The sequence below is a fragment of the Narcine bancroftii genome, chromosome 1 (genome assembly GCF_036971445.1).
Source record: "Narcine bancroftii isolate sNarBan1 chromosome 1, sNarBan1.hap1, whole genome shotgun sequence".
Classification (NCBI taxonomy): Eukaryota; Metazoa; Chordata; class Chondrichthyes; order Torpediniformes; family Narcinidae; genus Narcine; species Narcine bancroftii.
The window spans coordinates 469,563,765-469,585,594 of NC_091469.1; the positions used below are offsets into that span (position 1 = coordinate 469,563,765).

General features: G+C 43.5%; 1 protein-coding gene across 1 annotated transcript in view; it reads left to right on the forward strand.

Moving 5' to 3' along the window:
* ptprn2 (protein tyrosine phosphatase receptor type N2) overlaps positions 1 to 21,830 on the forward strand; it is a 1,138,884-nt gene that overhangs the window by 365,223 nt on the left and 751,831 nt on the right. The window contains exon 4 of the mRNA XM_069914734.1: positions 18,593 to 18,701. Coding sequence (XP_069770835.1) covers positions 18,593 to 18,701 — 109 coding nt within the window. The remainder of the gene's footprint in view (positions 1 to 18,592; positions 18,702 to 21,830) is intronic.

Genomic DNA, 21,830 nt, shown 5'->3' on the forward strand with positions numbered 1-21,830 from the left:
TATCTACTAAGTAATCAATCAAATGTCCGTTTACTCTCACCTCCATCGTCGAGTTATTCAATTGGTGAAGTATTGCCTGATCCAGGAGGACTGATGCCAGTGCTCTGGAAACCCTGCTGTTCCCCATGCTGATGTCGACTCTCTTCATTTGGGCCATGGGCAGACAAGATGGCATCGACCATGAGGTGCTACAAGATGGCTGCCCTCCATCTTGCTCTGATGACAAACTAGGTGGCACCGACCTCAATGCACGGCAAGATGGCCACTTTGGCTTCCTGTGATGCTTCATTTCCAGTAGTGGGTGCCGCCACAAGGTGCAGCAAGAAGACGCTGACAGCAAAATGCACGAAGAAGCGGGGGCAAATCTTTCAGGATTCAGGCATGGGTCGAGCGATGATTTGGGAGTTAAACATGCGTCGCCCTCTTTGGGTTCCCTTTAGCCCAGCAGATCTTCATCCTGTGCCCTCATCTACCACATCCTGAGTACACAGAGTCCTTCGCGGGGCATTGGGCATGGGGATGCTGTGCCTGTCCACAGAAGTAGCCTCCTCAGTCATGCATGGCCACAGCGGTCGACGCTGTGGGGGTTACCGGCACCCTCTGAAAGGGTGCTGCTTTTGCCCATGAAGTTGTCAGCTTCTAGTTGTGCCTGCTCAAGCGCTTTCACCTGCTCCAGGATGCTGGCCAAGTCTTTCTTCTCCAACTCTAGCAGTTGCTGCCTCATGTACTTTGACCTCACTCCTCCCACGAGGATGTCCCGGATTTGTTCCTCCTCTCTCACCTGGACCATGGCCGCTTTTCAGTGGCACTTTCTGGTCAAGGCCCACAGTTCAAGAATATAGTCGTCCAGCGACTCACCTGGATGCTGTCAATGTTGAGAGAGTCGGTGCCTCACCAGCTCATCTTTCTGGGTCCTCATGTAGCAGGCCTTCAAGCCTTCTATGGCCAACTCATAGGTAGCACAGTCTCTGGGGCCAACTCGAGAGAGAGAAGTGCCGATCTCTGGATACCATCCGAGTTGAAGACGTCTTATGTTACTGTCATGTAGGACAGGAAGCGCTCCAGCCAGTAGGCGAATTCCTCCGGGGCCTCAGGGGACAGAGTGTCGACCAGGAGCATGCTTGGCTTCAGCAGGGCTTCATCCTGTTTCAAAGTTAAACTATTAAAATTGAAACACGACTGAATGCACACAGAGACAAGTGAAGACTACAACACACACTTTTAAAAACTTAAAATCAATGACCAGTAGACACAATAGTCCTCAGGTGAATCTGAGGTAAGGTGGGAAAACCAGGGTTTACATTGGGGTAGGTGAGGGTGGAGCCAGGGGACGAGCCAATCATTTGAACAGCACATGAACAGGAAATTCCAGTTCACTGCACAAATATTCCTGAATCTCAAGGAATTTGGTCTGGAGATGTCTTTCTCTGCAAGAAATGAAGACAGAATGACTGGAATAAGAATGAGAATCCTGGAAATACTCAGCAGTTCTTCATTTTATTTAAAATTTCCACCTTTTTGGAATGTCTCCTGGTTTCAAAGACTTGGAATGTACTCACTCTGCAAATTGATGGCGCATTGAATGATTTTAAAATTATGCTGGCTTTGTTGAAAAAGCTCAAGGACCCTATTTCAATAACTATTTCCGACTGTTACAGCAGCTAAATGTTAGTTCAGCTGCACGCAACATTATCATCTGAACATTCACAGTTCTGCAGGATTCTTTCTTTGGCTTGGCTTCGCGGACGAAGATTTATGGAGGGGTAATGTCCACGTCAGCTGCAGGCTCGTTTGTGGCTGACAAGTCCGATGTGGGACAGGCAGACACGATTGCAGCGGTTGCAAGGGAAAATTGGTTGGTTGGGGTTGGGGTTGGGTTTTTCCTCCTTTGCCTTTTGTCAGTGAGGTGGGCTCTGCGGTCTTCTTCAAAGGAGGTTGCTGCCCGCCGAACTGTGAGGCGCCAAGATGCACGGTTTGAGGCGTTATCAGCCCACTGGCGGTGGTCAATGTGGCAGGCACTAAGAGATTTCTTTAGGCAGTCCTTGTACCTTTTCTTTGGTGCACCTCTGTCACGGTGGCCAGTGGAGAGCTCGCCATATAACAGGATCTTGGGAAGGCGATGGTCCTCCATTCTGGAGACGTGACCCATCCAGCTCAGCTGGATCTTCAGCAGCGTGGACTCGATGCTGTCGACCTCTGCCATCTCGAGTACTTCGTCGTTAGGGGTGTAAGCGCTCCAATGGATGTTGAGGATGGAGCGGAGACAACGCTGGTGGAAGCGTTCTAGGAGCCGTAGGTGGTGCCGGTAGAGGACCCATGATTCGGAGCCGAACAGGAGTGTGGGTATGACAACGGCTCTGTATACGCTTATCTTTGTGAGGTTTTTCAGTTGGTTGTTTTTCCAGACTCTTTTGTGTAGTCTTCCAAAGGCGCTATTTGCCTTGGCGAGTCTGTTGTCTATCTCATTGTCGATCCTTGCATCTGATGAAATGGTGCAGCCGAGATAGGTAAACTGGTTGACCGTTTTGAGTTTTGTGTGCCCGATGGAGATGTGGGGGGGCTGGTAATCATGGTGGGGAGCTGGCTGATGGAGGACCTCAGTTTTCTTCAGGCTGACTTCCAGGCCAAACATTTTGGCAGTTTCCGCAAAGCAGGACGTCAAGCGCTGAAGAGCTGGCTCTGAATGGGCAACTAAAGCGGCATCATCTGCAAAGAGTAGTTCATGGACAAGTTTCTCTTGTGTCTTGGTGTGAGCTTGCAGGCGCCTCAGATTGAAGAGACTGCCATCCGTGCGGTACCGGATGTAAACAGCGTCTTCATTGTTGGGGTCTTTCATGGCTTGGTTCAGCATCATGCTGAAGAAGATTGAAAAGAGGGTTGGTGCGAGAACACAGCCTTGCTTCACGCCATTGTTAATGGAGAAGGGTTCAGAGAGCTCATTGCTGTATCTGACCCGACCTTGTTGGTTTTCGTGCAGTTGGATAATCATGTTGAGGAACTTTGGGGGACATCCGATGCGCTCTAGTATTTGCCAAAGCCCTTTCCTGCTCACGGTGTCGAAGGCTTTGGTGAGAAATGTGTTTAAAAATCTGTTCTGGAAGAGCACATTAAATGTCAGAAATTTCACAATAGCCTCGCTCATGATGTGCGAGTTAAACTATCAAATCTCAGTTGAATAATGTTTCATATATTTGTTCCGTAGCCAAAGTATTAAAACCACCTTCCTGTTCTCTGCATTATCATAGGAGCAGTGGTGATAAAAAGTGGATTTGATAACGTCTGGAACTAAGCAGCAATTAACGCCGTAATTTGTGTTCTCCACACATGGTTGCTTGCTCCTAACGATTAAAGCAAAGAGTTTTGTGTCCATGTTGCCATGGGAATATGGAAGTGAAATGTAATTAAAGATTTAATGCTACACTCGAGTTGTCACATCTTAGGAATTGCTGAACAATAAAAGATCTAAGTCTTCCCTTTCTGTAAAGTTAATGGTGTTTTTGAAAAATCATAGCAATCAAATAATGGAATCGTATCTCAAAGATAGGCTATTCACCACTGCCTCACTGTTCATTGCAATACTCGGTGTCAGCTTTACGAAACATCCTTTCAGTGGCAGAAGAGAGAGCTGAGCTCTCCCAACTATTCCAGCACCAATAGTGGCTCTTTACACCTCATTCAGTGCTGTACTCTGCTCCTGCTTCACTGAATCCAGGGCTGTTTTCCCACACCCATAACCACTCTCCGTCATCATTACACCAATAACCTCTAATCTTATCTAACGTTACTTATCTCCCTTAGGACCACAATCCTCCGCCATCTTTGCCTGACTTCCTTGTTCTCTCTCTTTCTCTCCACTCTCCTAGTCCACTCTTTCCTGGTCCCACTCTACTCAATTAATTGTAACTCTCCATTGTTCAAGCTCCCTTTTTTTCTCTCCTTAGTCCTACATCATTTATTCACCTTCCCTTATTCATTCTCTTTGATAAACGCGTCCTCGCCTATTCATTCTCCCCGTTCACTTTTCTCGTTCACTCTCTGCCATTCAATCTGCCTTGTTTACTCTTCCCACGTCACTCACTCCATTCTCTCATCCTTGTACTCTTCCACATTCTCTCCCCATCCTCCCTCTCCCATTCAGTCTCTACCATTCACTCTCTCATGTTCACTCCCTGTTCACTCTTCTCTTTTCATTCTCCTCACTTGTTCATTCTTAAATAATGCCACACCCTCTTGTTCGATCTCCGCTGATATTGTTCTCCTTTGTTTATTCTCTCACAAGGTTTGCACTCAGTTTTTGTGACATTTTTATTTTCAGTTGTCTGACGCAAAAAACCCACTTTGTTCTGCCAGTCGAATGGCCAACCACCCAACCCTATTTGGCCCCCCAGAGTCAGATTGGTCTTGTGTCAATTATATAACTGGCTTTCTAGATGTTGACCCTGCAACTGAAAAGGCATTCCAAGCAATGTCCCTGCATCCTTGCATGTGACACAAAAGTATCAATGATAATGATGAGTTTATTCTCATACACATGGTACAATGTACATATCAAAAATTGTACAATGTACAATGTACATACAATGTACATCATCAAAATTCTTACTTGCTGCAGCTGAACAGGTACTTCCCAGAAAAGTATACATTAAATTAAAAACAGATAATAAATATAAGAGACAGGCAATTAATAAATATTCACATTTACCATTGTTCAAGAGGAAAAAATGGCGCCAGGATAGTGTGGTGATAGTGCCGTCCATGTTTAGGGCAGGTACAAGAGCCTGATAGCTGTTGGAAAGAATCTGTTCTTGAACATAGAGCAGCTGTTCTTCAGGTTCTTATGCCTTCCTCCCGAAGGTAGCAGTGACCAAGGTGATGTGGTTGGCGGCCTTCTTGAGGCAGTGCCTCACATTGATGCCTTCAATGGTAAAGTCATGTTCTGCTGTTTTCTAAGGTATTGGCTTATTTCTTCTGATTCACTCTACTGAAGTAGCTGAGCAAAAACATTGTTAAAGTTAAAATATTCTTTTGAATCCAAGCTGTGCAATTTTTAACAAATTCAACTTGGTGTTGTGAAATCACGCTGATGGGTACCTACCGCCATCTACTGATCCTTTAGGGTATAACAGGTGAAGCCACCTGTCTGACAAACAAATGCTGAACTTATTTTGCAGAATAACATAGATCTCTGACACAGGCCTTTCAAGGACGAGGTTATTTGAAGGCATATGACAAGATAGGCCTCAAGGCTTCCTTGAGGGAAAATTTTCCTTAACAAACCTATTGGAATTCTTTGAAGAAGTGACAAGCAGACTAGATAAAAAAGAAGCCAGGAATGTTGTGCATTTGGATTTTCATGAGGCCTTTGACAAGGTGCCACACATGAGGCTATTTAACAAGATAAGAGCCCAGGATATAACAGGAAACATATTGGCGTGGGTGGAACATTGGCTGATTGGCAGGAAGCAGAGTTGGAATATAGGGATCATATTCTGGTTGGTTGCCAGTTTCTGGTGATGTTCCACAAGGGTCAGTGTTGGGGCTGTTTTTTTTTAATGTTGTACATTAATGATTTGAATTATAGTGTGAATGACTTTGTGGCCAACTTTTGAGATGATATAAAGATAGGTAGAGGAGCAGGTAGTGTTGAGGAAACAAGGAAGCTGCAGGAGGACAGATAGATTAGAAGAAGGGCAGGGAAGTGGCAAATGAAATTTATTGTCAGAAAGTTTAGGGTTATGCACTTTGGAATAAGAAATAAATGGGTAGTCTATTTTCTAAATTAGATAAACTGGATTAGATTCAACTTTATTGCCATTGTGCCAAGTACAGGTACAAACAAAATGAAATGCAATTAGCATCTAACGAGAAGTACAAGGAATAGTGTTATTTACAAGTAACTGCTATTACGAGCCCAGAGGACCCCAAAACCCAGGAGCAATAGGTATTCACCAAGACAAATGGTTACTTAAACAAAAGTTGCTTTTAATTATCTTTAAACATGAAAATAGAATCAAACTTTAACATCATTATTAACTTACTTCACCCTCTTCTAATTCTAAGTGCACTGGTATGTAATGTGTGTATGCGTGTGTAAGTTCAGAAAAATTCACAGTCCAATCTCACTTCTCATTCCTCTTAAGTTCACTGGTTATACATAATTCTTATACTGTGCACAGAATTTAACATTTATAAAGTTCACCAGGCTTTGGTGCTTGAAAGGTAAATAGTTACCACTCAGGAAGGTTCTTGTTGGTTTTCAGAGAGAGATTTGTTATTTCAGGACATCCACAACTGATGTACTTCCATCAGCCACTCTAGTGTCTTGCTAATTAAACTTGCCCCTTCAGGGTTCTCCAGATGATAACCTCTTTCTTTCAGGTCATTCCAGAGTTCCTTTTTGTTTCTCTTATTCCAAGTGAAATATTAGACAGTCAGTCCTCTCCTCTTGCATGAACCACAAGAGCTTTGACCAGGCCATCTTCCAAACAGACTGTCCATAAGCTTGCCAGCTTGTCCTATTCTAGTCCCAGCTGCTTCTGCTGGCTGTAACACTGTACAAGTGATCAAGTGATCTCAGTGGCTCTCTCTCGCTCTCTCTCTCTCTCTCTCTCTCTCTCACACACACACACACACACACACACACACACACACACACACACACACACTGAGAGAAAGCCTGTTTGACTCTCTCTGCATGCAAAACCACATGACCCTCTTACAACAGCAAGCTCTACTCCTGACAATATGCATCTTCAACAAACTCTTTCATATGTTGCCTTTTGTAAACAACAATCCATTAATGAAGTTTCTTGAGTACTCATCAAAGCTCTTGCAAAAGCTCTGAGGCTCCTATGTGTCTAGCATTGGGCAGAGCTCCAGTATTTTAAATAAGATCTTTTTTAAAGTGTTTATATGTAACCTACTCTAACAAACCTTTCCCAATTTATTTCCCAAAAACATATCTATATACTCTGTCACACTGCGAGTAAAAGCAAGTGCTCCAGCAAACAAACCAATATAAAAGTACTGACAGAACAATACGGATACAATAGTGCTCAGCACGGTTACAGCCTCAGGAAAGAAGCTTATTCTGAGCCTGCTGGTTTGGGTGCAGAGGCTCCTGTAGCACCTACAGGGATGGAAGGAGAGTAAAAAGTCCATCAATAGGGTGAGATGCATCCTTGATAATACATTTCGCCCTGCTCAAGCAGCATTCCTGATAGATGTTCTCAATGATGGGCAATAGGTTGCCGATAATCCACTGGGCAGTTTTCACCACCTGCTAGATCACAGTTTGGAGACTCACTCTTGAGAGTTGGAACTTTGTATTGGCCAGATTGTGCACAGGGAAGACCTGCCACCCACCCCATTGGGGAGCTGGATGTATGCTATTACTGGTGTGGGGCAAAATTGCAAAATTGGTTGGTGATCACTACCTTCCCAACATGGGAATAGCAAAACTTGGAGACCTGGACAGTCTCTGTTGTCAATGTTGGCAGAGATCAGTGTTCACGGCAGTCCTTTGATAGTGTTCAAGTTATTGGCTCTGTCGGCATATTCATCAGCCACACATCCAACCACTGCTCAATGGCGCCATCACCGCTCCCAGCGTCTGTGAATGAAGGAAACACTATCTCTGGGTTAGTCCCAGTAATGCCACCCATTGAATATCTCCTAGTCCACGTGCTCCAAACCTACCCCTTATCTGTACCCCCTTTCCTGGCCAGGAGACTCAACACTCCACCTGCCCTCAGGTCACTCCACCTGCCCACAGACCTCTCCACCTGACCTCCTCTCAGTAAGGGTGCGCCACAGGAAACACACAAACAACAGGGAGTCTGCACGCATGTGATAGTAACAGGGAAGGGTTAAATCAGTAAATATTGTCCAAAATCATTGCCATTACATGGGTCCAGTTGAAACTCATTGAACCCCTTAGTGTCCGTGAATTGGCCTCCAGCGCTGCCGCAACCCCCATAGCCATACAGAGTCCAGTCTCAATCATCACCAGTCTGAGCTCCAGATCCGAACCTCCGAGATGATGAGGAAACCTTCAGTGCCCTCGGCTTCCTCTCACATTCCGATTCCAATACCTGGTACACCCTCTCAGGTGGTTGCCAGCACCCCACAGCCTCTGCGGATTCCTCACCTCAAGTCACCAACAGCCCACCAACCCCTCACTGGTCTGCCGCCGTGGCCTTCATTCTGAGGGACATCTCCTGCTTTTACTTCTAAAACATCAGTTGGTCTCCCCATTTTCTGGTTCCCTGCACCAGTCCTCTGCTTCCCCAGAGTCTGCAAGCCCTCTTGACTTCTGCTGATCGTAAACTCGGCCTTCTTGCGGCAGACCCCGTGGTTGCAGAATTTTTAATTGAAGCCACCATCAGCTCCATTAAGAGGCCGTTTAAAGCCTGGGCAGAGCTGATGGCAGTCATACTGGGCGGCTGGACCCTGAGAGAACGCTGTGTCTCTGATCCCTGCTCTGCAGCAATTGGGCAGCGCCGCCATTGGCAGGTTGGAAGGTTTAAAGTGAGTGGAGGAAAGTTTTGGAGAGATATCAGAGGTAAGCTTTTTATGCAGAGTGTAATGCTTTATCAGGGATGCTAGTGGGGGCTGGTACAATAGGGACATATGTATAAAAGGCACATGTATGAAAAATAGTGTGTTATTGATGTGAGGTGGGGCAAAATTAGATTGCTTTGGAGTTGGTTCACAAAGTCAACACAGCAACATGGGCTGAAGGGCCTGTACTCTACTGTAATGTTCTATGTTCTTAGGACACATTAACAATTGAAGAAGGTTGAATGTTCAGTGGGGAGGGCACTGATATTCTCAATTGTTACTGGAGATTGGACAGTCATTGTCAAACATCGCTGACGGGGACTTAATATTTGTAGGAAATCATCGCTAGAATGGTTTAGTGATTTCTTTGGGATCCTTGGAGCATGAATTTGGTTTCAAGCATTCCGAATGGGTTTACTTTTAAACGATAAAGGTAACAATAAAATTTACAATGAAAAAAGTGAGCATTCACTTGATAAATTGGACTCGACTCTCGATTGCTGCCGAGTCAGGAATGGCTTTATCCACAAGGGGGCAGTGTGGATATAGCTGCCATTTCACCTCTGCTTTGAATGTTGGAAGCCTCGCCTGTTTCCTTACCTGTGGTTAGGCCACTTCCACACTCAAATTCAGCTTATTACCTGCTGCCTCTTTTGGCAATTGCTAAAGAAATTAGAAACTTGAGCATTCTTTGGGCAACACTGTTAACACAACCCTTTTACAGTGCCAGTGACCAGGGTTCAAATTTGGTGCTGTTTGTATTGAGTTTGTACGTTCTCTCTGTGTTTGAGTGGGTTTCCTCTGGGAGCTCTAGTTTCCTCCCACATCCCAAGGACCTATGGGACTAGTTGGATAATTGGTCACATCTCACATGGGTACATTTGGGAGGCACTGGCTTGTGGGCTGGAAGTCCTGTTCGACTGAATTAATTCATATGAAATAAATGATCTTCGTAGCTCTACTCACTGCACAGATATTTGTTATAAGAATGAGCTCAATCATGCTTGATTCTGTTTTGTTGCTGGTGTTTACCAAATGCCCCTTTCCCTCCCCCACTCACCTTTCCCCAATTCTCCCTAACCCTAATCACAACCACCCCCCCAACACCAGCCTTTCATAGCCATCCAATCAGATGGTCGATCCTGTACCCCAATGCCCCAACATGGTCCTTCTTATCAGCTCTCCACTGTCATTGCCCCTTGCACAATTTTAAATATCTCTGATGATTGGAAATATTTATAAATTAATTTAATAATAAATAATAATAATAATAAATAACTGTACTGGTAGTTTGCACGTCCTCCCTGAAATCATGCGGGTTTGCTCCAGTACTCCCATTTCCGACATTTCCAAAGATATGCCAGCTGGTCATGCAATTGAATTGAATGGTTTATTGCCATGTAGAAAGAAACAGTGTTTTCCCTTCAACCCTGGCAAATCAGCCTCTACATATAGAACAACAGGCAGTCCAATAATAAAAAAAACATGGTATTACAATTAAATAAAAGTTCAGGCTATCATGTCACATAAGACAAATGGAAAGGCCATGATGTTAAAGAGAGGTACAGTTATGTTCAAGTTCATTATCATTTGACTGTACGTATACAACCAGACATAACAGTGTTTCTCTAGATTCGGTTCCCACATATGCACAGCTCATTATAATCAAATATCTCCATAAAGATGTAATATAAACATTTATGAATATTCTGGAATATTTTGCTCAGTTTCTTTTATAAGAAACCCAAGGTTACAGGATGCCATTCATCAATCTAACAGCCCGTGGGAAGAACCTATTTCTCAGCCTGGCAGTCCTGATTTTGATGCTCCTGTATCTCCTTCCTAATAGTAATAGGTCAGAGAGATACTGTGTGCTGGATAGTAGGGAACCTCAGTAATTCTTTGAGCCCTATTCCAGCAACTCTCCTGGTAAATAGTGCAGGGTATCATTTTGTCCTGATGGGAGAGCCATTGGCAACTGTAAGTTTGCACAGTGCGGAGGAGAGTATGTTCTGTTCCAGGCTGGACAGAAGTGTTCTAGGTTTATTCTGATCTGGTAGGCTGGGTTTGGGCACCTGCAGGTACAAGTCACGGTGATCGCATCTTCTATGGGGACTTATTGGTGCATTCTAATTCAACAGCAAACATGTCCCTGCACAAATTTGACATGTGTTGGCTCTACTATTGTGGGGGGGGGGTTACAATGGTAAAGTTACTGTATCTAGATTGCTGATTCATAGGTGCGTGTCTGAATACCACCACAGGTGCTGGAGGTTTTAGAGCCTTCGCAGGTCAGCTGATGCCCACAAACATGCCACCTGTGGTGCCTGGTTACACTATTTTTCAAAATGTTATTTTATCAGAGTCTGTCTACCTTCTCCAGCACTTTCTAGAGTCTGACTGCCCTCTGGGTGAAATAAATCCTACCCAGATCTCCTCAAAACCCCCATCAGAAACCCATCCCCTCAGCTTCATCTGCCCCACCATGGGAAAAACGATGTTCTTTCTATCAACCCTAATAGTTTACTGTAGCTCGAACACAAAAACTGCAGATTCTTGAATCCTGAGTGGACAAGGAATTGCTGGAGGAGCTCAGCAGGTCAGACAGCATCCATGATTGGGGCAGTAATTTCTGGAGGGGAAGTTGCTATTCCTTATTAAGGGAGATACACAACACACGTGGCTTTTAAATAAGTAAGACGACTCTGACTGCTCTTTTAAGAAAATAGAGGCAGCCTCACTTGTGTCCAGATAGTCACTCCAGTTTGAAGAATCTCTCTGAAAGACAATTCATCATAAGACGTGTTTAAAAAGATCTGAAGATATAATATTTAAAAGTGCTTCATAATTACTTCTGAACTGCAATTTTAAAAGATCCTCAAGCGAACAAGCTGTTTGAAACTGGACTTTTTCCGAATCAAGCTTAAACTGTAATGGTTTGAATTTAATCACACGCACACACACTTATACATCAGCGCATAGCGGGGTTCTACGACAGAGTTAAATTTAGAGTTAAATAAGAAATGTCATATTATTAAGAGTTTAATTAAAAACTATTATTTTGAAATGACCATTGTTTGGTGTATTTTCCATTGCTGTTCCTTTGTTAGTACTAATGAGATTTTATCAGTTTGGGACAGAGAGCAGGAGAGAAATGCTGAGAATTGATTGGGGGAGGGAGCAACTCCATGAATGTCGGGAAAGGGAGAGAGAGGGGCAAGAAGTTGGGAGCTGGAAGAAGGGAGACTTAGGGATTGGGAAAGCGAGAAACGGGGAGAAGCCTAACAGAACCTGGAGAAGTAGATGTTAATGCCTTCTGGTTGGAGATGTTGTGCCTCCAATTTGTGGGTGCTTTCAGTTTGGCAGTGGATGAGACCATGGGCAGATGTGTCGACAGAGGAATGGGGCTGGGAATTGAAATAGGTATACTTTGTTCTTGCTTTTGCAGTCAATTGAAATGCAGCTGAGCTGTAAGAAAGTTATGCACAAAGATGTGTAGCCTGTGATTCCCCTCCTCCTACATGGCAGCTTGTCAGTTCAAAGAGATCCCTGGTGTCCTGCAACAGTGAAGATATTAAGCAAACTGAGCAGCCAATCAGATTGAATAATTCATACAGACCAGAAAATGAAAGTAAAGTTTGTAATCAATATTTTACAGTTTTGAGAAAATGCAAATATGGTTGAAGCATCCACACAAAATTAAGGTACCGACTTAACATAATGTGCATAAAAGAAGATATTATAATTTTAAGATCTATTGAATTTTTAAGCTCAGTTATGAATCATTTAAAGAGTCAGTGTCTGGCAAAGAATTAGGTTTCCCCTAATTCACTGATTTTGGACATTATGCCAAAGGAGGCTGCAAATCAGTGGACTATGTAGTTTTCATCCTAGGTTCCACATTTAACAGAAGTTGCACGGTATATCGGCCACAAATGTTGGCAATTTCATCACCAATGCTACTGAAAGATATGCGCTATCGTAATAAAACTATTTTAAGAAATACCGGAAAATTTTTACATTTTAAATTTTAAAACATCTAGACAAACAGCACAGTAAGAGAGGCCATTTCGGCCCATAAGCCCATGCCACCCAATTACTACCCAATCGACATACACCTCCCGGTACGTTTTGCGTGGTGGGAGGAAACCGGATGAAACCCACGCAGACACAGGTAGAACATACGAACTCCTTACAAACTGCAGGATTTGATCCCCAGTCTCGATTTCTGACACTGAAACATCTAAAAGAGCACATTGTCTGAGCCATGTCCTATTTCACTGATCCCACTCGTTTCCCTGCTGGGAAGGATTGTTTCAGTACCCTTATTCCAAAGGGGGATAGTCATATCTACAAACCGATATACTTCAGATAAGGTTGCCACACTCTGATGAATGCATCATATTTCCTCCTTAAATTGTATGAGGTTTTTTCCAGGGGAATGCAACTCTGCATTTCCATATTCCATCAAGTAATATTTAGTTGGGAGTTGGACTTTCACATGACTGCCATACATTTACTGGCTCCCGCCAAAACAACCTTCACAACTGAATTTGGTGTTGGGACAATTTAAAACACATGTCAATAATGTTACCCAGGAGGTACAATTCCTGAACTTGTGGAAAATACACCTTTGTAATTCTTTTCAGAATGTCGCCCAGGTCTCCCAGAAGGATCTACACAGCTAGGTTGAATAGATAAAGGTTCCAATCTCCACACTACACCTAAAGCACATTTCTGAGATTACTGGTTTGGATTTAAGTTATTTTTGTGTTGTGAGGTACATTTGATGAAGGAAGTTGTATTGCACCAACCTGTATCAGGCATTAATAACAGCTGTCATGCTGTCCGGACACAGGTTTGACCAGCACTGCTCTTGGATTGTTGTGCCCAAGTCCTATTCCCACCTTTCCCTCGACCTGTGTAAGCCAGGCTTCGGGCCCTCACTTTGGAATATGAAATACATTATAGAGATAAACCTGTGCACATTCCCCCTTCGAATTAGAATCTCCATGTCACTACACCTGGGCAGGGCCATAGAAGGTCTTAAATTTGCCCCTTAAATATGATCTTAGTTGCAGATAGCAGAATATTGTTTTATTTGACAAATCATATTTGTTCCTCAACTGTTCAAATGACATGTAACGATCCTCGATGCACGTGATCCCTATCTGGCACCAGTTGTCCAGGATCTTATTGTCCAGCGTCATGGGTATTAAGTTGTTCTGGGTCAAGGGCATTATGGGATATATCTCTACCTTCAATCCAATACATTGATTTATTCTTTGCCTTGTCTAAAGTACAATCTTTAGTATGGGGTTATCCATTTTTTTGAAATAAATTTAGTGTCTCAAATATATATATATTATTTATATTCTCCTGCTATCTTTTCAACTATAGCATGTTATCCAATTTGTGCCCAGCAGGGGGAGGGGGCCCTTGCTCAAAAAATGAGGCAATAAAGCTCGCCAGTGCCTCCCCGTATATTTTTTTAAAATTGAGTAATTTAAAACCCTCCAGTTAATTAGATTGAGTGGCGACCCATGCGCTTGGTGGTCAGGCGAACCAGCTCCAAGTGTAATGCGCGCACCCTTCTCTTCCGTTAAGAGCAAGGAACCCGCATCCGCACAGGCCACGTGACTTCCGGCACGAGGGGGCAGGAGTTTCAAGCACCTTAAGAACTCTGCGCACAAGACAAAATAAACTTACGCGTTCTGGACGAACCCGCTGACTACCGATCTTATCTTTCACTCCGCTAGCACAGACACTACAATAGGTTTTTAAGGGAAAATAATTTTATAGGCTGTGTGGAAGGGACTTTAAAAGAATTCATTTACAAGGAGCCAACATAGACATTATGTGCTGAATGGCCACTAGTTCCATAATGATTATACCAGCTTTAATAATACACTTCACTTGCTTCATCTCAATTGGTAAATGCTATGATAATATTGAAGTAGAGATTGGTATGCAATCTAAGTAAACACAGATATCAGTTAGGTTAAGATACGTTGATAATATAAGGTCTTGCATAGCATCGTAAATTTCCTTTAAGATTTGTTATGCTTATAAAGGTAAGCTTGTTGAATACAAGAATGAAATAGATGAATATCAGGTCCAATCTTTGCCAAGGCACAATTTAATTACAGATCAGAGTGCAGACAGTCCTTTCACAATCTTTGTTGACATGAAGGAAAGCTGTGCACATCTGCTTTCAATATTCATTCTGCTATCTGAGATGGTGATAATTAACTGTTGTGCTTCGTCCCCAGATGTTAAAATTAAACAGCCAGAACCATGTATCATGCCATAATCTTAGCAATCACTGTGAGAATCGAGTAATTGATCTCCGTGAATGAGTGATGTCTGCTGCCATAGGCAGGAGCATTCCATAGAGCAGGGAGGGGTACCTCCGCCTGGCTGGTATTTAGCAATAAAAATATCATGTGCTAGTTCCCATATGTACACTAGTGACATCCAACTCTGCTCAATACCTCATCCTTTCAATTTTCTAAATTGTCTGGTTGTTTAACACTCATTCCATATTGAGAAAATTTCCCTCATTAAGAATAGAACCATAGACTATTACAGCACAGACTAGAGGCACTTCTAGTCTGTGCCGAACTATTGTTCTGTCTCGTCCCACTGACCTGAACTCCGTCTATAGCCCTTCATACCCATTCCATCCATGTACCTTTCCAAATTTTTCTTAAATGTTAAAATTGAGCCATCAGCTCTTTCAACTCCCTTTACTCTGTGTGAAGAAAATCCCCCTAATGTTCCCCCTAAACATTTTTCCCTTTCACCCTTAACCCATGTCCTCCAGTTTGCATCTCACCTAACATCTGTGGAAAAAGGTTACTTGGATTTACTCTGTCCAAACCGCTCATAATTTTGTGTACCTCTATCTAATCCCCCTTCTATGCTCTAGGGAATAAAGTCCTAACCTCTTTAACTCAGTTCCTCAGGTCCCAGCAACATCCTAGTAAATCTTCTCTGTACTCTTTCAATCTTATTGATATCTTTCCTGTAGTTAGGTGACCAAAATTGTAACAATAATTGTAAGACTTTACTATAACATCCCAACTCCTGTACTCAGTACTTTGATTTGTGAAAGCCAATATGCCAAATCTCTCTTTATAACCCTATCTACCTATGATGCCACTCAGAGAATTATGTATCTGTATTGCAAGATCCCTCTGTCCTACCGCACTCCTCTGTGGCCTACCATTTACTGTGTATGTCCTCCCTTGGTTTGTCCTTCCAAAATGCAACAGCTCACACTTGTCCGCATTAATTTCTGTGGTAAACCACTGTTATACCATGATTGGCTGCTACCGACTGGACACGCCTCCTGAGATTGATCCAACCCATAGCCCCTTGCATGCCACCCTTGTAGTTTTGGTCTGATCCGTCAAAGAGATGGATGGTTATTTGATAGTCTTCCGGTCTTTAGCTATTAAAAGCCTGATTGTTTCACCTTTTGTGAATTATTAATGGTACATTAATTCCATCTGCCATTTTACAGCCTATTTTCCCAAATCACTATCTACCATGCCTCCAGTACATGGAAGCCAATAGGTCAGATTGCACTGAACTTGTTCACACCTCAAGTTCACACCTTGTGTTCATGCTTCCTATTCATCTCCCCTCCACTCTCCCCCCGCCCCCATCCCAGGACTTATCTCCCATTCCTAAGGACCTAGCTGTGGACCTTCCATGAGGATCAGTGGGTGATGGAATTGAAATGGCTCTTGATAGACCATCTGGAGAGCCTTTGGTCAGCTCAAGCTGCCGAAGGCCTTCCCTGTGCTCTGATGGCTGGACACTCAGATCCAATTGAAGAGTATCTAAGTAGTTTTGAAATATATTTTACAACAAACCATGCATAAATTCACTTAAAATAACATCGAACTTTTTTATATTAAAAATATTGCACTAATTTAAATAAAATAAAGGAGAATGGAATGCCTTCACTTCTCAGTAAAGCATAGTGACCTCGTTCAAGTGTTTGACTGTATAAGGTACTCCATGCTAAAGCTGCAGGATCAGATACGAAATCTATCAGGTTCTTTGGCTCAACAACTTGTCGAATGTCTGGGATGGAATGAGAAGTCAGTCCCACTCACTGCTGAATACAACGTGGTGATGTGGTAATGTGGTGCACAGATGCAATACACTGATATCCACTGTCTCTTTATCAGTGTAATCTGACTTGCTTTTTTATTCTGGCCATTATCTCTCTTTCCTGACCACCAAGTAATCCTAGACTGAACCTGAACATTTACTGCTTAGGTGTGATGTGAGATGGACTTTGGTCCACTTGCCCACACTAACATTGTCTTCTCTGCAACATTACCTGGCCCACCTCTGCCTCACTACTGAAAATTTGTCTCTGTGTCTGTCACTCCAGACTTAGTCACTCTAATGCAGTCTTGGACTACCTGTCTCTTTTGACCAAATACTGCCCAAAACACAGATTAGACTATTCTCCTCACCTGCCTCTTTCTCCTTCCTCTCCTCTTCCTCCTTCCTCTGCTCTTCTCCTCTATCCTCCCCCACTTTTTATTCAGGTACCTGTCTTATACCTGATGAAGGGCCGAGACCCAAAACATTGGTTACCCTTTACTTCCTGTGAATGCTGCAGGACCTGCTGAGTTCCTCCAGTGTGTTTGTGTATTATGTTTGACCCCAACATTGGAGACTTCCTTCTTTCACTAATCCCTAAAACCTTTCTGATCTAACATCTTCCATTTTGTTCAATGACATTCCTGCAAAGTATCCTGGAACATTTCCCAATATTGAACATGTTCAATGAATAATAGCTGTTCTAGAGATCATACCTCACCCTTCTCTAGCTCTGTAACTGGTCCAAATGTTAGAACTCCATGAGGACTCTCTAACCTGCAATTTTGGCCTCCCATTTATCTCCAATCTTTTTCTTCCCATTGGTGGCAAATTATTCAATTGCTATTGACCCAATGAGTTCCCTTCCTCCACCTTTCTCCCTCTCCATAAAATCCTCCTAACCATCTATCATGGAGCCGTATAACTTGGAACCAGGCCCAATGTTCCCATTGTGGTGATACGCCACTAACCTACTGCAGGGGGCGATCTCTGTACCTGCAGAAAGACCACCAGAGGACAGACTACACCTGGCTGGTTGTCAATCAGCTGGTCTGAATAGACCCATAGGGGGATAACTCCACCCGGCCAGCTGTCAATCACCCGACCGGGATGTAGACCTGAGCCACCATCACAGCCGCTACGGCAGCAGAGACTTTTAGCCAAGTGAAGCCTGTTGTACAGTTTTTGAGTTTGTGCCTGCTGCTTCAGTGCACCACACCCATACCAACCAAAAGGTCCTACTACACTCATCCCACCTACCTGCGCTGGGCCAATATCCCTCTCAGCCTATCCTATCTATATATCCGTCCAAATGTTTCTTCATCATTGAAATAATACCAGCCTCATCCACCTCCCCTGGCAGCTTCCATACACCCACCACCCTCTGTGTAAAACGGTTAGCCCTCAGTTTCCTGTTAAACCTGTCCTGAAGCCTATGCCCTCTAGTTACCGATTCCCCTATTCTCAGTGTTCACCTTATGATCTATTGTTTTGACACATCTTATATTGACTCCTACTTTGATACAGATGGAAAATGTTATTGGTCTCAACTTTGCTGAAGCATCTCAGTGTGTTTTACGATGTAGAAGGGCCTGTGTAAGAGATTGTATTCCGTTTTTGCTGGCACCTACTCTCAGTGCCCAGGAGGTTGGATGGAGAAAATATTGCTGGGAATCAATCGATAACATAAAATAACAAGCAAATATTTTCACTACAACTTGAAATGTGGTACGTGACATTGGTCTAAAATGCATAATCATCTTGGCTTACACATTAATTTGAAAAAAAAACTCAGCTTTTTTGAAACACAAACCTAAATTTTGGGGGAATAATGTATGAATCCACCAGAAAAGAGGCAGGATAATTATATTTTCAATTCATTTCTGCTCTTTATCCCTGACAGGTTTAATGTTGCATGATGACGCTACACAGCAGGTAATTGCTAAAGAACTTTCCAATCTCTACCTGAACCGTCACCTGCATCCTGAAGCTGGTTCTCCAGACAGTCTGAGGTGAGAATTAAAGTGTTGAATTGCTGTGCAGCTGTTGAAAGTTTGTCCTCAGTTGGTTCTCCTGTGAACACCACTCCAGTGGGAAATAAATAACCCCGACAGCAATCTGAATGGAGAGAGTAACTTAAACAATTCAGCACAGGCAGGGCATTTGCTAGACGTGAGCAAATTGAAGGTAGATACCATATGGGGAAAGAGTTGCAATAGATATATTTTGCACAATTAGATCAAGGAAAGTTAAGATTAAGAAATGTAATAGTTCTTTTTAGAGGTGGTAATGGATTGATTGAATAGGCAGGGAACAGATAAAGCAGATACATGACTGAATAAATGAAACATGTCATGTATTAAGTCTTATGGACGAGATTCAAAATGGGGTTTTGAAAGTTTTGCTGGCCAACCTATGGTGCGGTCAGAAATAGAGCAGAGTAGGGGAGGAGAGTCACAGAAAACGATATAAAGAGAAAATGCTGGAAATACTCAGCATGGCAAGTATTTTCTCTGGAAATAAACACAAAGATAACATTTCAGATCAGAGACATTTCATCAGGACTGGAAAAGATAAAGCAGTGATTTTACGGTCTAGAGAATGTGGCAAGAGGGATGGACAAGACAAAGAAAATATCTGTGAGAAGAGGAGACCGGCTAAATGGGTTAATAGGGTTGTTACTGCAGGATTATTCCATTGCATACAGCCTGTCAATTTCTCTGCAATTTAGAATTTCATTTCTTTTCTCTCTTTTGCTGTATTTTGATGAAAGGTAATCGATGGGAAGTGTTTTCCTTTCACAGATGCTCCCTGACCTGCTGAGCAGTTCCAACATTTTCTGTTTTTTATTACAGCTGACAAAATGCATTTGAAGTGCAGTTGTGGATGTGATTTAGGAATCACAGCAGTACACGAACAGAAATGCAATAAACCTCTTTATGGTTTTGATTGCAAGTTAAACATTATCCAAGCAACGGGTGAATAACACATGGCTTTTCCTTCACATAATACTTTGAAATTTTTTGAAATATTTAAAATGCAGACAAGAGTTTTGTTTAACATTTCATTAAAACAGCATCATCTCAGACTGTATTGCACCAAACATTCAAGGCTACAAATGTATAAAAAGGTGGGGGTAAAAAAGGAGGGGGTCCCGCATTATTGGTTATCACAGCAATGGTCAGAGGTGACATTACAGATGGGTCGGATAGTGAGCTATACAGATGGAGCTGAGAAATAAGAAAAGGCTGATCATCTTGTTAGGAGTGTACTACAGACCCCCAAATAATGAATAGGATTTAGAAGAGCAAATATGCCAGGAGATTGCTGCCAGCTTTCAGTCAAATAAGGTTGTTAGAGGAGGGAATTTTAACTTTCCAAATATTGATTCAGAAAGTATATGATGATGCTACACATAGTGTGAAAGGTTTAGACAGGTGGAACTTGTCAAATGTGTTCAGAAAAGTTTCCTCCGGCAATATGTCGAGGGTTCCACAAGGGTGTGGGCCATGCAGGATCTAGTCTTGGGAAATTGGGATGGACAAGTGGATGAAGTGTTTGTGGATGAGCCTTTGAGTATAGTTAGTGACCATTGTTCTATCGGGTTTTAAAATATTATGGAGGAAGAGAGGACAGGACCATGAGATGAAATCAGAATTAGGGCAAAACCAAATTTGAATGCAAAAGCAAGAACGAGTTTGAGTTAATTGGAACCAGTTATTTGAAGGAAGAGGAATGTTCAGAAAATGGGATGTATTTTAAAAGTGTGTTGACAGGAATCATTCCTGTTAGAGCACACATGTCAAACTCTGGCCCGCGGGCCAAATTTGGCCCGTGATATAATTATATTTGGCCCACAAGATCATTTCAAAAATGTATTAGAGGTGGCACGCCCTGCAGCGAGAGCCGATGCTGTTTTTTGGTAATGTCACCCCCACCATCCTCCCCCTTTATTGCACATTCTTCCCCATTGTAACACGAGAAATTGTAACACGAGAAGTCTGTCGATGTCATCAGCTGGCAAGCCAGTTGGAAGGCTCCCCGCACAACCAGTCACTTTTCCCACCTGTTGAGCGGTGCAGCGGATGGGCGAGCGCCTATGATTTCCTGTCGGCGCAACGAGCATGGCAGGCTGCGCATAGCCCCCGGGCAGCGCGAGCCCCGCGCGACTGGCACCGGATGGCCCTTCCACAGCGCGAGCGCACTTCTCCCGGTCGCCACGGCCTTCAGCGCTTGCACCCGCATGGACCCCAGGGACGGCTGGTTCGGCCCTGGACGTGAAGAGAGAGATGGTGGCTGTCCGCAAAGGCTGATCGGCAGTGCGCTGGGCCTGAGTGGGTGGGTAAGCAGGGGTGGGCAGAGGGTGTAGGTGAGGAGTAATGGGCAGGGGAAGTTATGGTGGTGCGAGGGGCAGTTAGAGGGAGGGATGAGTAGAAGGAGGGGTGGATAGGGAAGAGGTAAAAGGGGAGGGGCAAGGCGAGTAGGGAAGGGGTGATTAGAGGGTGAGAGACGGGTAGAGGGAGGAACAGGTTGAGGGGAGAGGCAGTAGAGGGGCGTGTATAGGATGGGGTGGGTAGAGGCAGAGCGAGTAGAGTGAGGGGTGAGTAGAGGTTGGGTAAAGGACTGGTCAGGTAGAGGGATGGGGGGTCGAGGGTGAATAGAGGCCTAGAGCCTGAGGAGTGAGCAGGAAATGCTGAGTCCTGATGCAGGCCAAAATAGACACAGCCTGTGAATGCTGACTACATCTCCACAGGGACCAAATAGGTTTCCCTCAGGTCAAGCAAAGGGTGAACTTGAGCTACCAACTCCTGACCTGTAACATTATCCTCCTAAAGTTATATCCTAAAGTTTAACATTACATTTGTTGAAAGAAGAGAAAACATGCAGATGTTGTTGAAAATTTTCAATAAATATTTAGTTCGGCCCTCGACTTAGTCCAAGTTTTTAATTTTGGCCCTCCGTGAATTTGAGTTTGACACCCCTGTCTTAGAGTAAAGGATTAGGTATGCAAGCATGAGGGTCAAGAGCAAGAAGGAGGTTCAGGGCACGTTTGAGCAGCTGGGATCAAGTGTAGATCTGGAGCAGATACGGGAACTGAGGAGCTTGCAAGAAAAGGAAATCAAGAGAGCACAAAGGGTACA